The following is an 18007-nucleotide window of genomic DNA, read 5'->3' on the forward strand; positions in this document are numbered from 1 at the left end:
GATGGCAAGGCCACTCCTTCAGGGATGCCACAGGTTGAGGCCAAAGATGAAGACTGTCTTATGAAACAGTGTTTCCTGGATTGGCTTTTAGATGCTTCAGTGGAGGCCATGTGATACAAAAGTGTTCTGGCTTCCATCTGCAGCCCAGGGAGCTTCGTTAACTTCACGTGTAGAACCCTAACAGGAATACACATGTGGGGATGGAAAGGTAATCAAAGGCCCACTCTAGAGGCAGGCACTAAGGCATGAGCTACATTTATCTCCTGATCTGTAACAGAATCTTAATGAGCACCAGGACATTAGAAATTACTTTTCATTGGTGAAATGAGCTTTCAAGATGAGTGAATTGGCTACAAATATTGTACAGCCCCTTCCTTCCCTAGTATGAACAGGGTATAAGGAATCGGGGAGCCAAATTGCCTATGGCTTTGGAATGGTATCTGAAAATGCTTGCTGGAGTACTCTGTAACCTGCACAACCAGAGTTAGCTGAGTCTTGTGGCTAAAATACTCTCTCATCTGTTTGGAATGAATTTTCACACAAGATGCCATCAAAGCACCTAAGAGGACAGACACCTGGGACTACATCAAGCTTACTGCGGCCAGACGTCGCCTTGTTGCCAGCGGGTGTTGACATTTGCTTCCACAGCACCATAGTCTGTTAGTGGGAGAGGAGTCTGCGAGAGAGAACACCTAGAGGACTCACTCAACTCTAATTGAGAGATTGTCAACAATCTCTCAAAAAGAACACAAGAATCCTACAGGATCCAGTCAGTGTGACTTAGGACCTTTTGCTCTGAGAACTTTAGTATTCTCACAAATAATCAGGGAACTTCTGAGCACAAGCTGAGTGAGTTACTCATACCACTGGGTACTGTTTTGTGACCTCACTCGCACCCAGAAACAAAGGGGTCTGGGGAAATGTGGGGTTACCTTTATATGCCTGAGCAGGCCTTCCACACTGCCATGCTAATGTGTGGCTTTCACAGCACGAGGATTTCTGATCTCAATTAAATATAATTCAGTTGGTAAAAATCAATCTTAAAGAACTTTGTTTTAACCTTTATTCTCTTCAATTATAAAAATACATACTACAGAAGTTTTACATGACAGAAAACAGAAAAACCAAAAACTCCCCCAGAATCCCACCCTCAGAGATGGCTACTCCTCTTTGGTAAGTATTCCTCCAGGTTTTTTAAGCATATAGTAGTACACAGCAGGAAAATGTAAAATCCTACTATATATGCGACTGCTCTTGAAGAAGTTTTCAAATGGTTCTGACAGATCATTCTGACCAATTTCTCTAGGAAACTTTAAGCATTAGTTTTCAGAGAAAATTCCATGACACTGCGGGTAGAAAAACCTCTAAGATTTTTCTTATCATTTATAATAAATATTATCCCAAGTGTTAAAGGTCAAATAAAGTTTTTAAAAATAGTAAATAAATGTGATACAGAGGAAAAAAAGTTCAGAAAATTATCTCAGTTTCTTATCAAAATCAAAACTCCTAAGTCCCAATTCCAACAAGTACCATAAAACGGCTTTAAAATGGGATTTTGAGAAACAATCACTTTTTTACCATAAAATATAGCTCAAAGTAATTCTACAATTTTGGGGTCTTTTCTGTTTGCGGGGGGGCGGGGGGGAAGGTCTCAGTCTGTCACCCAGGCTGGAATGCATTAATGGCATGATCAAGGCTCACTGCAGCCTCGACCTCCCAAGCTCAAGTGATCCTCCCACCTCAGCGTTTCGCACGCCTGGCTAATTTTTTTTTTTTTTTTTTTTTTTTTTTTTGTGGAGACGACGTCTATGTTGCTTCATTTAACAAATAAGGGGAGGAAGGGCAGGGGCAGAATGGAGGACACAGACTAGAGTTCAGCTTTTACAAGTGGCAAAGGACAATTTTGATTCGGCCTCCCACAGCTTCATTTGTAATGCTTTCAAGACATCTTCCATCTATTGAATTGAAAAAATAAAAAATTAAACACACATATCATTTAAAATTATACATGGTTAAAAATAATTAAGATATACACTTAATGCAATTTTGGATATGTCATACATTACATGGTAGATATTCAGTGTTTACCAAAACTATTTGCAGGCATACATTTTTTAAAATAAAGCATCATTCTATCAACAGTAGTTCTCAACCTACAATCTGCATCTCTTTTATACAATCATCACCATCTCACCTATCTGGCCATGACAAAATGTTAACATCCAACAACAAGGCTATTTATACCACAAGAATCGAAGCAAACAAAATACTGATTTGAATCAAAGATGTATTTCTAGCTTAGCAAAATTAGAATACATAGTTTTGATTTTGTCATGAAATGTCTTCCTTAGTATTTTGTTGATTAAGCTTTAGCTTCATTTGAGTTCCCCAAAAATCAACTTTACTAACACCTGAAATGAAACAGGCACACTCTTCCTGCGATCAAGACAGATGACGTTATGAGAATTATCGTTTGTGGGGAAGCACTTCTTCACTGACAAATTGTTCATACAGAGATATAAAACGTACAGAATAAAATTACCTGTGTTAGAGACTTTTCTATTTCAACTCTGCTTTCAAGATTAAAAAGCTCTTTATCTTCTGACACAATTTGCTTTTCAGAGGACCCTAAAACATAACTGACGTACGGTACAAGGTTAAAATACAAGCCTGGTGTGGTGGCATGCACTTGTTCCCAGCTATTCAGGAGGCTGAGACAGAAGGATCATCTGAGGCTAGGAGTTTGAAACCAGCTGGGCAACACAAGACCCCAGGCAATACGCCTGTTGTCTTAGCTGCCTGGGAGGCTGACGCAGGAGGATTGCTGGAGCCCAGGAGTTCAAGGACGCAGAAAGCTATGACCACAGCATTGCACTCCAGCCTGGGTGACAGAGTGAGACCCCATATCTTAAAAAAATAAGTTTTAAAAGAAATAAAAATAAAAAGCTAGGGGCGGTGGGCAAAATCCTACTAAACTACATTCAATTTTTAAAAACAACTGAATATACTTTTATTCCAAAAAAATTTCTCACAGTGTTTTCTCCTACAATTTAGAGTGTCTGACTTTTCCAATACCAAATAAAGAAGCAGGTCAAAGCAAAAAAAAAAAAAAAATTACTGGCTTGTTAGAAATCATTACTTGAAAATATATTTAACCAAACAGTATTGATTTAGTTCGGACACTTCCGTGCCAATTTCTCTGCAAACTTAACTTTCTGAAACACCAGTTGTGAGGTAAACATTTATATATCAAACTTACCTTTCAATGGCTTCAACACTGAGGCAAAACAAGTCTCTCTTGTAATCAAGATTCTTGGGCGTGCATCTGTACACGTAGCCAAGATTGAGCGAGCACCCCGCACAGTACAAAGTCTCCAGGATGCTGCAATAAAGAAATGCCTTGCTTTAGGAAACGAAGTAGCAACTCATTCTAATCTCATTGTTAAAATCCATAAACACTTCAGCTTCTAAACATGCTATTCTGACCACACTAGGTCATACATAAAGGATAGGAAAAAATGATAGTAATATATTTACAATAAAAATGTAAAGACAGTCATCTCCAAGTCGCAATGCCTTAAGTATCAAATAACAAGGGACATACAAAAAAGTGACAAGAGAGGATATCGAGGTGGTGTTTTTCTAGAATATAAATTCCTCAATCTGGTACTAATGTAACAAAGTGGAGAATAAATATTTTAGGCTTGCCAGCCATATGGTGTCTGTCACTACTCACCTCTGTCATTGTAAAACAAAGCACCTATAGACAATACTAACTGAATAATCTGTGTTCCCATAAACTCGTATTCACAAATGAGTGCCCTCCCCATGGGCCATAGTTTACCAAACTCTGCTCTAGTGGAAGGTAATACTGTTTGTCTTAATTTAAAAAAAAAAAAAAAAAAAAAGACTCTCCAAAGTTAGATGACAACCCATGCAATTGTTCCTTCATTCTAGTTACCTCTCAACTCAGGTTCCACACACTTGAATATACCCTCCCCTAAAGCCTACTCATGTCTCCTTAAAACCCGGCTTAGAATCCAGTGTCTCTCAAACGCCTTGTTGAACTGACCCATCCAAATTTACCATTCTATAAATACACTAAAATTGCCACTCCAACACACAGCAAAGTGATGACTGGAGATTTCAATCCAGTAGTGATCACAGTAGTAAAACATACACCACAATCGATTATTATTGCAAAAGTATTATCTCCTACTCAGTACATGAAATACTTGTAATCACAAAATATCTATTCCTGCTATCAAGCAAAAGGGAGCTACCCAAGACTCACAGATTACACACTACATCATTGTTTACTTACAGATACTGAGACACTGTTAATTATTACAGCAACATATGGATCAAAGAACAAAATGGATGACCACCTGATTAAGTCATGAATTCTCACTGATGATGTGATTAGCTGGATAATATGCCACTGATTACATATTAAGTGTCTACGGGCTTTTATAAGTTTCTACACTTTTTTTAGTTTTATAGTAGAAACAATCTCACTATGTTGCCCAGGCTGGTCTTGAACTCCTAGCCTCAAGCAGTCTTCCACCTTGGCCTCCCAAAGTGCTGAGATTACTGGCAGGAACCACCATACCCAGCCAGCTTGTATAAGTTTTTATATAAGAAATATAAAAGTATGTTAGTAAATCCCACTTAAATTACTCACAGTGAACAGGCAAACCTCCATGCTATATATCAAACCTCATTACCATTATGAGACCACCTCACACCATTACCAAGATTGCAAACTAGTATCTAATGTCATCAGCCAAGAAAGGACACTCAGAGAAACCAGAGGCTTGAACTCCCCAAACACACTGAGCCATGAATAAGACTGTTTCATCCTGAGTTATCAAAATCAACCTAAACACCACCAAAAATAGGAAAAACCCATTCACACTTCTAGAATCATCTTGTGGAACAATGAAGAGATGGTAGCTACTATTAAGGCAGCATCTTTCTGCTTTCACAGTTGGCAAGAATTTGGCCAGAATTCACCCTTGTCATCGAACACTAACATTGAGAAGGCAGTGCCAACAATCGTAAGGTAATGTTAGACAAGGAATAATCCGATTGTAAGATCCTCAACAAAGGACAAAGTCAGACTTAAGAGAGAAAACAGCACTGCTACCTTCACAACATATTTCTAAAGCCCTCAGTGCTCTTGCTAACCATCAGCAGAATGGCTCAGGCAGGTATTTCACAGGATGGGCCTATCAAAAAATTCCCTAGTGAAGTCCAAGACAACTGAAGGCAGTCTAATCGATGGGTTTAGGTGATACGAACAAACAGTATTAATAACTCTGGATCAAAGAGAGTGAATTCTCTATCAATCCTGATTAGAAAAAAGAAGAAAGTCTCTGTTTGGTGCTAGACTGTCTTTGACACTTGTCTCATAGTTGCAAATCTTTTAATAGTAAGAGAACAGACCTCAGGCAGAGAACGAGCCAGGCAACAATATCTCAGCTAGAACTAACAACAATTGTTTTCACTGTAATTCTCTCCAGAGTTACTTTCTAGTTATGGCAAGTATATATTTATGATAGTAAAAAGAATCCTTTTAAGATAAATTTAAATAAAAATTTTGAGTTGATTTAATTTAAAAAATTTAGTATGTAATAGCACAGTTGGTAGGTAGTACACAAATAGAACAAAAATGATGGTGACATCAAAATGGCTAGAGCTAGGAAGTGGGGAAGAAAAAGCACTTCGAAGGCAGTAAGGATGGATAACAAGCATAGTCCTAGCTCTTACTGCTAATTCGTCCCGTGACCTTAGCAAAGTTCTAGCCTCCCTGGGCCTAACTTTCTTCAACTACAAAATGAAAAATGATCTGGGCCTGGGTTTTCCACATTTTTATGGCCTGCATGCCAGCACCACAATTTTTGTCACATTCACAAACTATCTGTACTGTTACTAATGTATCTTAAATGGAGAAACTTTTTTTTTTTTTTTACTTTTTATGGAAGAGATATATAGGGCAGAGGTTACAGAAAGAGGACACAGAGCTTCCAAGACCTTTCTAGGTACACCCGGCATCTCATATTCACCAACCTGGAAGTTCTCTAAAACCTGTGGGGTTTTTGGAGGTCTTATAACACAGGCATGATCAATTAAATCATTGCTGATAATCTCTAGCCCCTCTCCCCTCCACAGAGGTGGGAGAAGAGGTTGGGGTAGGGCCGAAACTTCCAACCCTCTAATCATGCCTTGGTCCTTCTGGCCCCCAATCCTTAAGCTACCTAGAAGCCCCCCAGCCACAGTAATCTCATTAGGATTCAAAATGACATCATCATCACTCCAGGGATTCCAAGCATCTTAGAAGCTCTTCTGTCAGAACTGGTGACTAAGACCAAACATGGTAACAAAAGATACCCTTATCACCCCATCGCTCAAGAAATTAAAAGGGTTTTAGGAGTAACAAGTATTGAATGTTTCTGTCCCCCACCAAACGTATCAGTTGAAATGGTAGCTCCTAATGTGATGGTATTAGGAGGTGGGGTAATCAGGAGGTATTTGGTCGTAAGTGCACAGAGTTAACTTTTTTTAATTGAAATATACTTTATTTGATAGGATACTCTAGCATCACTAAAAATGAAAAGCCAGGATTTATAATATACATAAAATATATATATAATTAATTTTTGTTTAACTGTGTACCACCTAAAGTTATTTCATATGCAAGTATAAGATACAGTTTACATTTGGAGCAACAGTTACATAGGGCAGCGCTTCCCACTCAGTTTGCTCAGGTGTCACTATGGCACATGGGTGGCAGGTATGGCAAGACATTTGTCCCCTCAACCCTTAAAGTGGCCACACAGGGCCTCAGATTGCTGGGGCTCCTGTGTTATTTGCTCTTGCCACAAACGGCCTTATCTGTTTACCCCAATAGGCTGTATATGTGACAGCAGCATTTTATGTGTGCCATAACACGAGAAAGGTGGGCAGCATTAGCCTAAGGCACTCTTTAACATTGAGATTTTATAATACGGCTATTTTCTTTTTTTTTTTTTTTGCAAGACTGAGTCTTGATCTGTTGCCCAGACTAGAGTGCAGTGGTGATCTTGGCTCACTGCAACCTCTGCCTCCCTGGTTCAAGTGATTCTCCTGTCTCAGCATCCTGAGTAGCTGGGATTACAGGCATCTGCCACCAAACCCGGCCAATTTTTGTATTTTTAGTAGAGATGGGGTTTTGCCATGTTGGCCAGGCTGGTCTTAAACTCCTGACTCCCAGTGATCTGCCCACCTTGGCCTCCCAAAGTGCTGGGATTACAGGCGTGAGCCACCGTGCCCAACCTTCTTTTTCTACTTTTATTTTCGATTTTCTTCAGCACCACGCCCAAAGATCCAAAAAGGGAGTGTCAGAATATGCTTTTAGAAATCTGGAAACTCTAACTTTTCAATATTTAAAGGTGACCACAACCACTCAAGAACTGATATACTTTCTAAAACAGGATATAGAAAAAGCAAAAAGAGAACAGATATATGCAAATGACTGATTTTTTACTATCATGGAAAGTTTTATTCCAAGTAATCTTACTACTAGTAATGACCTTTTAAAGATTTTTATTAAAAAAAAAAATTCTCTAACATATTCATATACAGTTTTACTCACCAACCATTTTCCTTTTCACGTTTGGATAACTTCTGTTCCTTATCCACAGAAACATTACAGGAAACACCTAGAAACAGAGAAAGTAACAATAATTTATTAATGTGGTTCATTACAACATATATGCAGACAATTTCTAATCCAACTTTTTAGAACCTGAAGGACAAAAAATAAGCCCAAAGTCAAACACACACAACAGTGGTTCGAAACGAAATGTACTGGGGTCTTCTGGGAAAAGATGGCAGAATAAGAGTTATTTCCAACCAGGCGCAGTGGCTCACACCTGTCATCCCAACACTTTGGGAGGCCAAGATGAGAGGATGGCTTGGGGCCAGGAGTTCGAGGTGAGCCTGGACAACATAACAAGACTCCATCTTCAAAAAAATGTTTAAAAAAAAATTTAAGAAAAATTTTAAAAGGTTATTTCCTCCCTTTCCCTGAAAACCACTAACATTAATAGAATGGCTAAAATTAGAGGGAAAAATTCATTCCACAGTAAACTTGGAACCATTAGAATCTCAAATCACAGACTGCAAAGAACTATCTGCCAGTTAGTGAAACTGGGTTTCAAAACTAGGAAGATGCAAACAGCCAACACATATATCTCCGGATTTCAAACACAGGGCCCATTTCTCTAAAAGTAACTGAGAGGGTCCTCAAGATCCCAGCCACACATCTTTTACTTGAATAATGACTTGGACAGAGGTCACTGCTGGACTCGAGAGGCAGCAGCAAACAATCCCAAAGAATCCAGGTCTGCGACACACTAAAGGACAGGGTAGAGGGTGAAGAGAAATGAAGAAGGTACATCAGACCTAAAATGGCCAAAACAGACTCTTGATTTCATGGCCTCCTACAGTCTACCTTAACTCTGTAAACTCCATCCACCTGCTTGCTGAAATCAGAAACCAGGGTGTCATCCTTGATTCTTCATCTCCTCATCTTGGTCCCCCATATCTACTCCACTGATCCATTCCATCAATTCTACGTCACAAACCTCACTCCAGCCCCCAAACGACCAGCACTACCTCTTGCCTGGACTACTGCCCTGGCTCTTCACTGACCTCCCCACTTCCATACTTGTTCCTCCTTCGATGCTTTCTCCAAAGAAAATGCAGGGTCATATTACTCTCCGGCCTAAGCTAGCAGAATAATGTACTTACTAGAACAGATTACTACTCTTTAGAACAGACTACAACGCCTTGCAGTTTCTGGTCTCTTCCTTCCTCCCTAAATCTTATCTTTATTCTCTTTGACCATACTCTAGTCTCAAGGATTTTGCACCAGCTGCTCAGCACCTATCAAAAGCAAAGAGCATGACCAAGAACTGTACCTGCAGCCAAGCTAGCATTCACGTACAAAAACAGGAAAATATTTTCAAGCACATAAACTTGAAATTTTCTTGGAGATCTGGACGTGGGGAGCACTAAAGATTAATCAAACAACTCAAGAATGAGAAAGCTATTAAGAAGCGTTCTTATGTTAATGAGTACTGGAGTTGGGAAAAAAAATTATATAAACATTATAGGATCGGGTGCTGTAACTCACTGTAATCCCAGCACTTTAGGAGGCCGAAGCAGGGGATTGCTTGGGGCCAGGAGTTTGAGATCAGCCTGAGCAACATATTAAGACTCTGTCTCTACAAAAAATTTAAAAATTAGCCAGGTGTTAGTGTGTGTCTGTTGTCCCAAGCTACTTGGGAAGCTGAGCTGGGAGGATAGTTTGAGTAAGCGTTCAAGGTTACAGTGAGCTATGATTGTGGCACTGTACTCTAGCCTGGGCAACAGAGGGCTGTTAACCCACTATAACCCTATTAAAAAAATAACCCATTAAATAATTAACCCTATTTTAAAAAATCATAGTAAGGCTGTGTTATGGCTACAACAGAATGTAAATGTACAGAATGTAAATGTATAAACCTTAACAAAATGAAAATAATTAAACTAATTCAAACTGGGTAAGGAAGGAATGGAAATGAATCCGAATTCATGTTTGTCTTTACGGGGGGGGGGGGGGGGCGGAGAGATGTTAAATCCTATTATCTAAATCTGATAAATCAAAAAGTGTATAGTTCTTTAAACTATGTTTACTATTTTAAAACTATGGTTTAAATTTAAAAACTATTAATATAAAAATTAACAAAAATAATAGCCTTTCTATAAGTAAAGCAAAACAAAGAAAAGAGGCCACATGGTAAAAGATACTATCGAAACAAAGTACAAATAAAATGAAAGATGTAACACCAAACATGTTATTTCTTAAAAAGATGTAAACAAGGTACATTCATTCAAACAAAGAGCTTTTCCTACTGTATCAAAAATCTGCCTGTTTTTTCTTTTTTTTTTTTTTTTTTGTGAGATGGAGTCTAGCTCTGTTGCCAGGCTGGAGTGCCAGGCTGGAGTGCCTTCTCCTCCCCGATTCAAGCGATTCTCCTGCCTCAGCCTTCGGAGTAGCTGGGATTACGAGCGCACACCACCATACCCGGCTAATATTTGGCTTTGGCGAGGGTGGTCTGGAATTGTTGTATTTTCAGTAGAGACGGGGTTTCACATGTTGGCCAGGACGGTCTCGATCTCCTGACCTCGTGATCCGCCCATTTCAGCCTCCCAAAGTGCTGGGATTACAGGTCTGAGCCACCGCGCTTGGCCTAGTCTGATTTTAAGAGGTGCAAAGAGTTTATCTCAACTTTCAGTTAACTAGGGGACACTGGTGTGCTCCTTTATTCCCAGTATTACACGAAGGAAAACGTTCCAGAAACGTCGATAAGCCGGTGATGAATTTCTGCCATGGAAACATTTACAGTATTCAAAGAGAGGAAAAACCTCATCTTGAAAAACCACAATTCAAAACAACAGCCATTTTTACATCAATTCAGAAAAAATATGTGCACCACTTTATCCCCAAATACTTTAAAAATAGCAAAATGAGGGAACAGTGGAAAAACAGAGGTAACTGCTAGGACCAGGATTAGAAACGAATTCCTGCCTTCTTCTGAACTCTTTTGCTACGTCCTCCTTCCTCGCCAATTTTGATGAGGTTGGTGGTGCTTTTATGGCAAACCTCCTTCCCTTTCTTCCCCATAGCACTGTGTTCCGTCAGCTCTGCAGCCCTATCACTGGAGACTGTAGAGGTATCCGCTGATGCACACAGCCCGCTAATTTCTGTGGGGAGTAAGAGTACTGGCTGCACCTCAAGTGCTTACAGTCTACTTGACCATTTGTTTCTCTTTTTTTAGGGTCTTTAAAAGTGTTATTCTTTGTTGCCCTTTGCTTCTGAGTAATGCTCACGATGATGCTGACTCAACCGCTGCTCTTCTGGGACCGGGGACCCCAGAACAGAACCAGTCGCCCGAGAACCAAGGTGGAGGGGTGACCCTCCTCCCCTTTTCCTGCGACAGCTCACTCTCTCAGACTTTTTGCTCTTAAAGTCCCTGGACAGCGCCAAGGAGCCCCCGCCCCCTCCGGGGCCGCCCCGGCGCGGCACACCTGGAAGGCGACCCCACGCCCCCATGCCCTGCTCGACCCAACTGACAGCGCAGCAGGATGCAGTTGGTGTCCTCCTGGCTGGCCACCCAGCTCAGCGAGTCGCCCAGCGGCCGCCGGCAGCCGCAGCACAGGAACACCAGCGGCCTCTCCTCCGCAGCCCCCGCCTCCTCGAGCCGCGCCTTCTCCGTGTCGGCCACCGACGCTTCTTCGCTCATGGAGCTCCACATGCTCGCCCACTTCTGCAGCAGCTGGTGGCGGCTCGAGTCTTCGGAGAGTCTCTTGCCCAACAGCGAGGAGTCGCTGCCCTTGCCCTTGTCGCCGCACTCACAGCCGCCAGCGCATCCTCTGCTACACCTCAGGGCCCGAACGCCCGCCATTACCTACAAATCGCCCGCGCCCCAGAGCGCCAAGGGAAAAAAAAACCGCGGCTGCACATGCGCGGGGCGGGGCGCGTTGGCGGAGGCCGAGAAGGGGCAAACGCTTGAAGGGGCCGGACGGCGGGCGGCTTCTAGTGCGCATGCGCGCCCTGCGCCTTGGGCCTGGCGTGTTAGTCACTGCGCCTGCGTCAGGTTTTCCAGCCTGAAGAAATTGACGCTGCAGACCTGTTTGCTTGTCTTCCTAAGGATTATTCACCCCTTTCCGTGGGAGGGGCAGCGTCACTGAGAAAGTTACGGGCTGCAAGCCTGAGTGTCTAAGAACCACCTGGCAAGCTTCTTAAACAGATCGCCAGGCTCTATCTTCACAGACTCTGGTTCAGCAGGTAGCAGGTTAGCCCGAGAATCTGCATTTCTAACAAGCTCCTAGGCTTGCCCACGCTGTCAGTATTGGCAGCCCAACCTTTTTGGGGGCATGGAGAGGAGTCTTTCTATGTTGCCAGTCTCGAACTCCTAGCCTTAAGCGATCTTCCCGCCTCGACCTCCCAAAATGCCAGGATCACAAGCGTGAGCCACTGTGCCAGACCACCACTCTTTTTCTTCTTTTTTGTAAATGGACTAATTATAGTTGCATATAAGCAACTCCACTTTTGGTGAACACTGCTCTATTTTGTCTGCTCCTGGGGGCCTCCTTTCCATGAAGTGGAGAAGGAAGGGGATAGGGGAGTCCCTCGTCACAGGGTCCTTTTGCGCATTGCTATTCCTGGAATGAGACCCTGGGAAGGGCCCCGGATCACTCAGGCTGTCACTGCAAGGAAAAAGTTGAGGAAGCAGCAATGCCCCTGGAAAGCTTGGAAGTGTGCCTGCTGCTTGGATCAAGGAATAATTCGTCCTTGCAAGGAAGAAGCATCCCTTCTTGATGATAAGGACAGATTTCCCCAGCTGCCCCAGAAAGCCAGCCTCTGCCTAAAACACCATAGGTCAGCAGGGAAAGCTGACGGGGAACCAGCCAGCTTCATGCACCGGAGACAGCCTGGTGGCATACCTGGGAAGAAAGCTACCTGCAAGGACCTACCTCTGTTCCCACTACGCGCTGGGTGTCCCCCAAGTCACTGCCTACTTTGCTTGGTTGCATAAACTATTTACGTAAATGTACTTCCAATTTTAGTACTTACAGCCACTAGCAAAAAGCAAAAGCTTTGGAGTCAGTGGTCCTGGTTAACTTACCCCTCCCTCCACAAGGTAGTAACAGTGTAGGGAACTGTGGAAAAGGCTGTTTGCCTTCCCTGAGTCTGATTCTTCCTGGAGTAAATGGAGTCTGTTTCTTCAGTACTACACCAAGTTGTTCATAAGGATCAAGTTTTCTAATATTCATGAAGATACTTTGTAAACCCTAGCACACCATGCTCATGTTAATGAGCTTCTTACTGGAAGAAAATGCTTTAGATAATTTAGGCTTCTTTTTTTTGTTTTGTTTTGTTTTTTGTTTTTCCCACCCATAGAATTCTCTTCCTTCCTTCTGCTTTTTTTCCTTTATTTTTTCAGAGGTGATGTTTCAGTATGTTGCCCAGGCTGGTCTCGAACTCCTGGCCTCAAGTGATCCTCCTGCCTCAGCCTCCCAAGTAGCTGGAACTACAGGCATGCATCACCATACTTTGCCCCTTCTGCTGTTGTGGAGCCAAGCCTGACCTTCCTGGACTGTTGTTTTCAAGCATAATATATCTGGTGCAACATTGATACAATCCACATGAGTTCTTTAATTAAGTGGCTAGTTACTTTGGGATTCAAAGGATCATCTTGTCTCAGGCTTTGGGTTCCTATTGTCAATACTTAAATTCTATAATAGGGTGCCCCAGGAAAGAAGGAATACAAGGCCGAGCTGCATGGTGACTTTCCCTCCATAAAACAGTTAACAAAAATTTCATTTTATAGTCACATTGCTATGAAGATAATTATATTAAAATGATATCATAAAACATTTTTAGACCTATAAGTTCATTTATTTCTCCTGATTAAAAAATGGAAACATTTTCCTGATCCTTCAAAATATGGTTTGTAAGCATGATGACTCCTGCACCTCATGGAGAAGTTGGCTGATGCAAAATGAATTCCTCTATGGGCACAAGTGTGTTTGTATTAATATTATGAATATAAAAACAAGACTAGCCTTGGTGGCTCATGCCTGTAACCCCGGCACTTTGGGAGTCTGAGGCGAGAGAGTCACTTGAGCCCGGGGGTTTGAGACCAAGCTGGGCAACACAGAGACACCCTGTCTCTACAAAGATTTAAAAATTAGCCAGGCATGGTGGTGCGCCCCTGTAGTCCCAGCTGCTTGTGAGGCTAAGGCAGAAGGATGGGTTGGGGTTGGGAGGTCGAGGCTGCAGTAAGCTGTGATCATGCCATTGCACTCCAGCCTGGGTGACAGAATGAGATCCTGTCTCAAAAAAATAAAAAAAACAAAAACCTCAGCTAACCACAAAATCATCCTATTTATGGAGGGAGGACAAAATGAGATGCTTGAATAAGATGACCTCATATTTCGTGGTTGTAGTTGCTTCCTAAACTACATTCTCACCATACCTCCTAGTTATATAACTAGGAGATTTGGATAAGGTTGAGTCCATCTCCACCACTCTCACCACCAGTTCCAGGAATGAGTCCCTATAGGTTTAACCCGATCAATAGGGATGACCATGACTCTTCCATAGTGATTGGGGCAGGGATGGCACCTACCCCTGGCTACCCATGCTGCTCCCCTGGCAATAGGGATTGGCTCAGAATAAAAACTTGACCTTGTCAAGTTCAGTTTTTCCCAGTCTGAGTAAGGGAATCACAGAGAAACAGCACCCAATCTCTAGATCCTTCCAGTTGTATGAGCCAACCAGTTCCAGTTACTGTGGAAGCCAGTTTCAATTGTTTTGTTTTTACTAGCAACCAAAAATGTATGTAACAATTGAGGTTTCCACTAAGACTCCAAGATGAGGTAAAAATGAGATACCAAAGTGTGTGTGAGACAGATTGCCCTCCTTCCTGGAGGAATCTTCAGCATAGGTTTAGGAGAGATGATTTCCTCTTGTTTTTGTTTGTTTGTTTGTTTGTTTTGTTTTTGCAGTCTCGCTCTGTCACCCACGCTAGAGTGCAGTGACATGATCTCGGCTCACTGCAACCTCCCCCTCACAGGTTCAAGCGATTCTCCCACCTTAGCCTCCCGAGTAGCTGGGATTACAGGCACCCACCACCACGGCTAATTTTTGTATTTTTAGTAGAGACGGGGTTCTACCATGTTGACCAGGCTGGTCTTGAACTCCTGACCTCAGGTAATCAACCCACCTCGGCCTCCCAGAGTGCTGGGATTACAGGCATGGGCCACCATGCCTAGCTGATTTCCTCCTTCTCTTACACCTCTCTCACACACTTTGGGAATATAAAGGAAGGGAGAAAATGGTGACCAAGATGATGTCACTGGAAGGATCTCTTTGGAGATGGGCCTCTCCCCAATAGAGAAGATGAGGGCGTCTGCCTTCTTGCATCAATTTGGCTGACAAGAGACTTTGAGGAGACACATACCTGTTGGTTCCCAGGCACTTGGGGACAGGGTGACCTGCAGGAGCGGCAAGCTGCATATGTTTTGATAGCACAACAAAGGCAAACAAGGTAGGTTGTCAGCCAGGTCTGAACTTTGCTGGCAGGATGTCACCTGGAGCCTTGCCCAGTGGGTCATGGGCATGCACCTGGGATTTGGGAGGTGCAGGGAGTCCCCGAGGGGGCTAGGAGAGAGGGTCAGTTCTAACTAGACCTGACCTAAGAGTGCAAAACAAAGTTAGAACAAGTTCAAGTGTGTATTGGTCTGTTCTCATGCTGCTATAAAGAACTACTTAAGACAGGGTAATTTATAAAGGAAAGAGATTTGATTGACTCACAGTTCTGCATGGCTGGGGAGACCTCAGGAAACTTACAATCATGGCGGAAGGCGAAGGGGAAGCAAAGCACATCTTACATGGCAGCAAGAGAGAGAGAGCAAGTCAAGAGGAAATGCCACACTTTAGAACTATCATATCTCATGAGAACTCACTGTCATGAGAACAGCCTGGGGGAACTGCCCCCATGATCCAATTCCTCCCACCAGGCCCCTTCCTCAACACATGGAGATTACAATTCAAGATGAGATTTGGGTGGGGACACAGAGCCAAACCATATCAAAGTGAAAACTGTCCTATCCCCCACCTTCTCCATCTCAAGCTAGGCAGAAATGAAAACCACAGGGAACAGGTGAGGTGGGAAAGAGCAGGGCCAGCCACAGCCCCTTCCCCACCTGAGGCAGGGAAGGCTGAGGCAGCCTATGTCCTACCTGGGGCAAAAGGAAAACAGTTCTTATCCTGTAGTGAAGATTGCTGTGTTGACTAATATCTTGGACTGATGCTACCATTTCTTCACTGAGATTCTGTTTGCAACGAAAGTGCCTGCAGAATTGCCTATTCCCTAAGAGGGCCTTAGAAGAACACAGAGGGCATGCACTAAAATTCTGCTAGTATGGGTTTCTTTGCAAAGGTGTGTAGGAGAGAACCATGAGGGATGGTACAGGAATCCAGGTTAGCAGCTCTGAAGCCAACACCACTTCTCCTACGACCTAGAGGGATGCTGGGCGAGGTTACCAGAAGGAAGGAGAGTTGCGAAGAGCAGACCACCTTGAGACGATCACCTTCCATCCAGGGTCACAGCCACCAGCTGGGGTGACCTCATAGGGAGGGAGGCAGGAGATTAAATTCTCTGACCTCACTCTCTTCTGTCCCTCTGTTTCCTGCTGGAACTCGGCACTGCCCACATCCAGCCAGAATCCACAGGGCACAGAGGATATTGATGTAATCCATACAAGTTCACCATGGTTGAGAGCAGGGTGGAGCGTGAATGGGAAGGCATCCCACACACAGACTGCCCTTGTGCTCATCCAGGGCCACAGGGAAGGTGGTCGTCACCGAAGAAGGTCTAAGGGCGTAGTGGAAGGCAAAATGTGAAAGAGAATTCCATTTTTATTGTAACCTGCAGTCTTTTCTTGCACAACGTATGGGTTACTTGAACTACCTGATTCAACCCTAATTTTTGGCTTGATTCAAAAGCTTTAGTGTAAATAACAAACAAATGCTCATCTAATTTATATCAATGGCTAGCACTAGAGGGGAGAGAGAGAGCAAGAAAATATAACTGGGAGAGAGAAGGAAAAAGAGAAGAAACAAATGAGATCTTGATAATTTGGGAGAATTATGGCCTTTTAAGAGTGCTCTGGCAATTGAGGAAAATCAGAAATTAATGGCTACAGGCCAGGCATGGTGGCTCATGCCTATAATCCCAGCACTTTAGGAGGCCAAGGGTGATTACCTGAGGTCAGGAGTTAGAGACCAGCCTGGCCAACATGGCGAAACTCTGTCTCTACTAAAAATACAAAAATTAGCCGGCTCTGATGGCGGCCGCCTGTAATCCCAGCTACTCAGGAGGCTGAGGCAGGAGAATCATTTGAACCTGGAGGGCAGAGGTTGCAGTGAGCCAAGATTGTACCACTGCACTCCAGCCTGGGTGAAAGAGTGAAACTCCGTCAAAAAAAAAAAAAAAAGAAAGAAAGAAAGAAATGGCTACAGAACGCAATCACAGTCTATATTTTAATTTCATTCCCTTCCTTACACTAATATGATGGGATGACAGGTCGCTGGAATCAGTCAGCTGGCTCCTTTAGTGTGTAAAGAGTCGGCTGCAGCTGCATCTGAGGACCAGTTGATCCACTTCTTTTTTCTTTTTTCTTTTTTCTTTTTTTTTTGAGACAGTCTTAGTCTGTCACCCAGGCTGGAGTGCAGTGGTGTGATCTCAGGCTGAAGCGCAGTGGTGTGATCTCAGCTCAGTGCAACTTCTGCCTCCCAGGTTCCAATGATTCTCGTGCCTCAGCTTCCTGAATAGCTGGGATTACAGGTGCATGTCACCACACTTGGCTAATTTTTTGTATTGTTTGTAGAGACAGGGTCTGGCTATGTTGCCCAGGCTGGTCTGCAACTCAAGTGATTCCCCCCACCTCAGCCTTCCATAGTGCCGGGATTACAGGCATGAGCCACCACACCTGGCCTGATCCAATTATTGGTAGAAATATGTCTAGGGGCCAAATGGCACTCAAAGCTGCCTTCCCAAGAGAATGCCATGCTGAACATTCAGCCCCAAGGGACCTTCTGCCACCATCCGAGCCCTCCTTAGGGCGATAAAATGCATTGTGGGAAAAGTGTGGATAGATATTTCTAGCTCTGTTCTGGGAGTGAAACAATATCTACAGGAATATACTTCACCTTCTTAAAAATCCTCAGAGGCAAGATGTTCTTTAAATAGTTCTGTTTCCCTCTCCTATTTAGTGTGTGGAATCACGATTTGCTAGTCTTTAACAGAGATGTTTGGTTCTCATGCAAGTTAAAAAAGAATAAGGAAAAGAACGTGATTTTCAGCAAAGTCATAATATATTTCAGCTGGGAAAGAATCCACACATC

At 43.0% G+C, this 18007-nt stretch overlaps 1 protein-coding gene across 4 annotated transcripts; it reads right to left on the reverse strand.

The window, feature by feature from the left end:
• Nucleotides 1–1047: 1047 nt before the first annotated feature.
• MIS18A (MIS18 kinetochore protein A) lies at nucleotides 1048–11632 on the reverse strand. 4 transcript variants are annotated; one of them, XM_003895537.3, is made up of 5 exons: nucleotides 11165–11632; nucleotides 7637–7703; nucleotides 3260–3382; nucleotides 2543–2639; nucleotides 1048–1955 (listed from the first exon to the last, which is right to left on the reverse strand). In XM_003895537.3, the coding sequence occupies exons 1-5, from the start codon at nucleotides 11493–11495 to the stop codon at nucleotides 1875–1877; spliced, it is 699 nt and encodes a 232-aa protein (XP_003895586.1). In that variant the 5' UTR covers nucleotides 11496–11632; the 3' UTR covers nucleotides 1048–1874. The 4 variants fall into 4 exon arrangements, 3 of the variants coding, with proteins under 3 accessions (XP_003895586.1, XP_009200630.2, XP_021791231.1); XR_002520835.2 differs by having other exon boundaries at nucleotides 1937–1955; nucleotides 2543–2881; XM_009202366.4 differs by lacking the exon at nucleotides 1048–1955 and having other exon boundaries at nucleotides 2521–2881.
• Nucleotides 11633–18007: the final 6375 nt, after the last annotated feature.

This window comes from Papio anubis, chromosome 4, assembly GCF_008728515.1.
Source record: "Papio anubis isolate 15944 chromosome 4, Panubis1.0, whole genome shotgun sequence".
Lineage (NCBI taxonomy): Eukaryota > Metazoa > Chordata > Mammalia > Primates > Cercopithecidae > Papio > Papio anubis.

Excerpts from the sequence above, each read along its gene's own strand:
- MIS18A (XM_003895537.3), bottom strand. The coding sequence starts at position 11,495 with ATGGCGGGCGTTCGGGCCCTGAGGTGTAGCAGAGGATGCGCTGGCGGC. Across the intron at positions 7,704-11,164 it reads CAACTGCATCCTGCTGCGCT|GTGTTTCCTGTAATGTTTCT; the intron begins GTCAGTTGGGTC and ends CTCTGTTTCTAG. Across the intron at positions 2,640-3,259 it reads AGTGTTGAAGCCATTGAAAG|TTATGTTTTAGGGTCCTCTG; the intron begins GTAAGTTTGATA and ends ACCGTACGTCAG.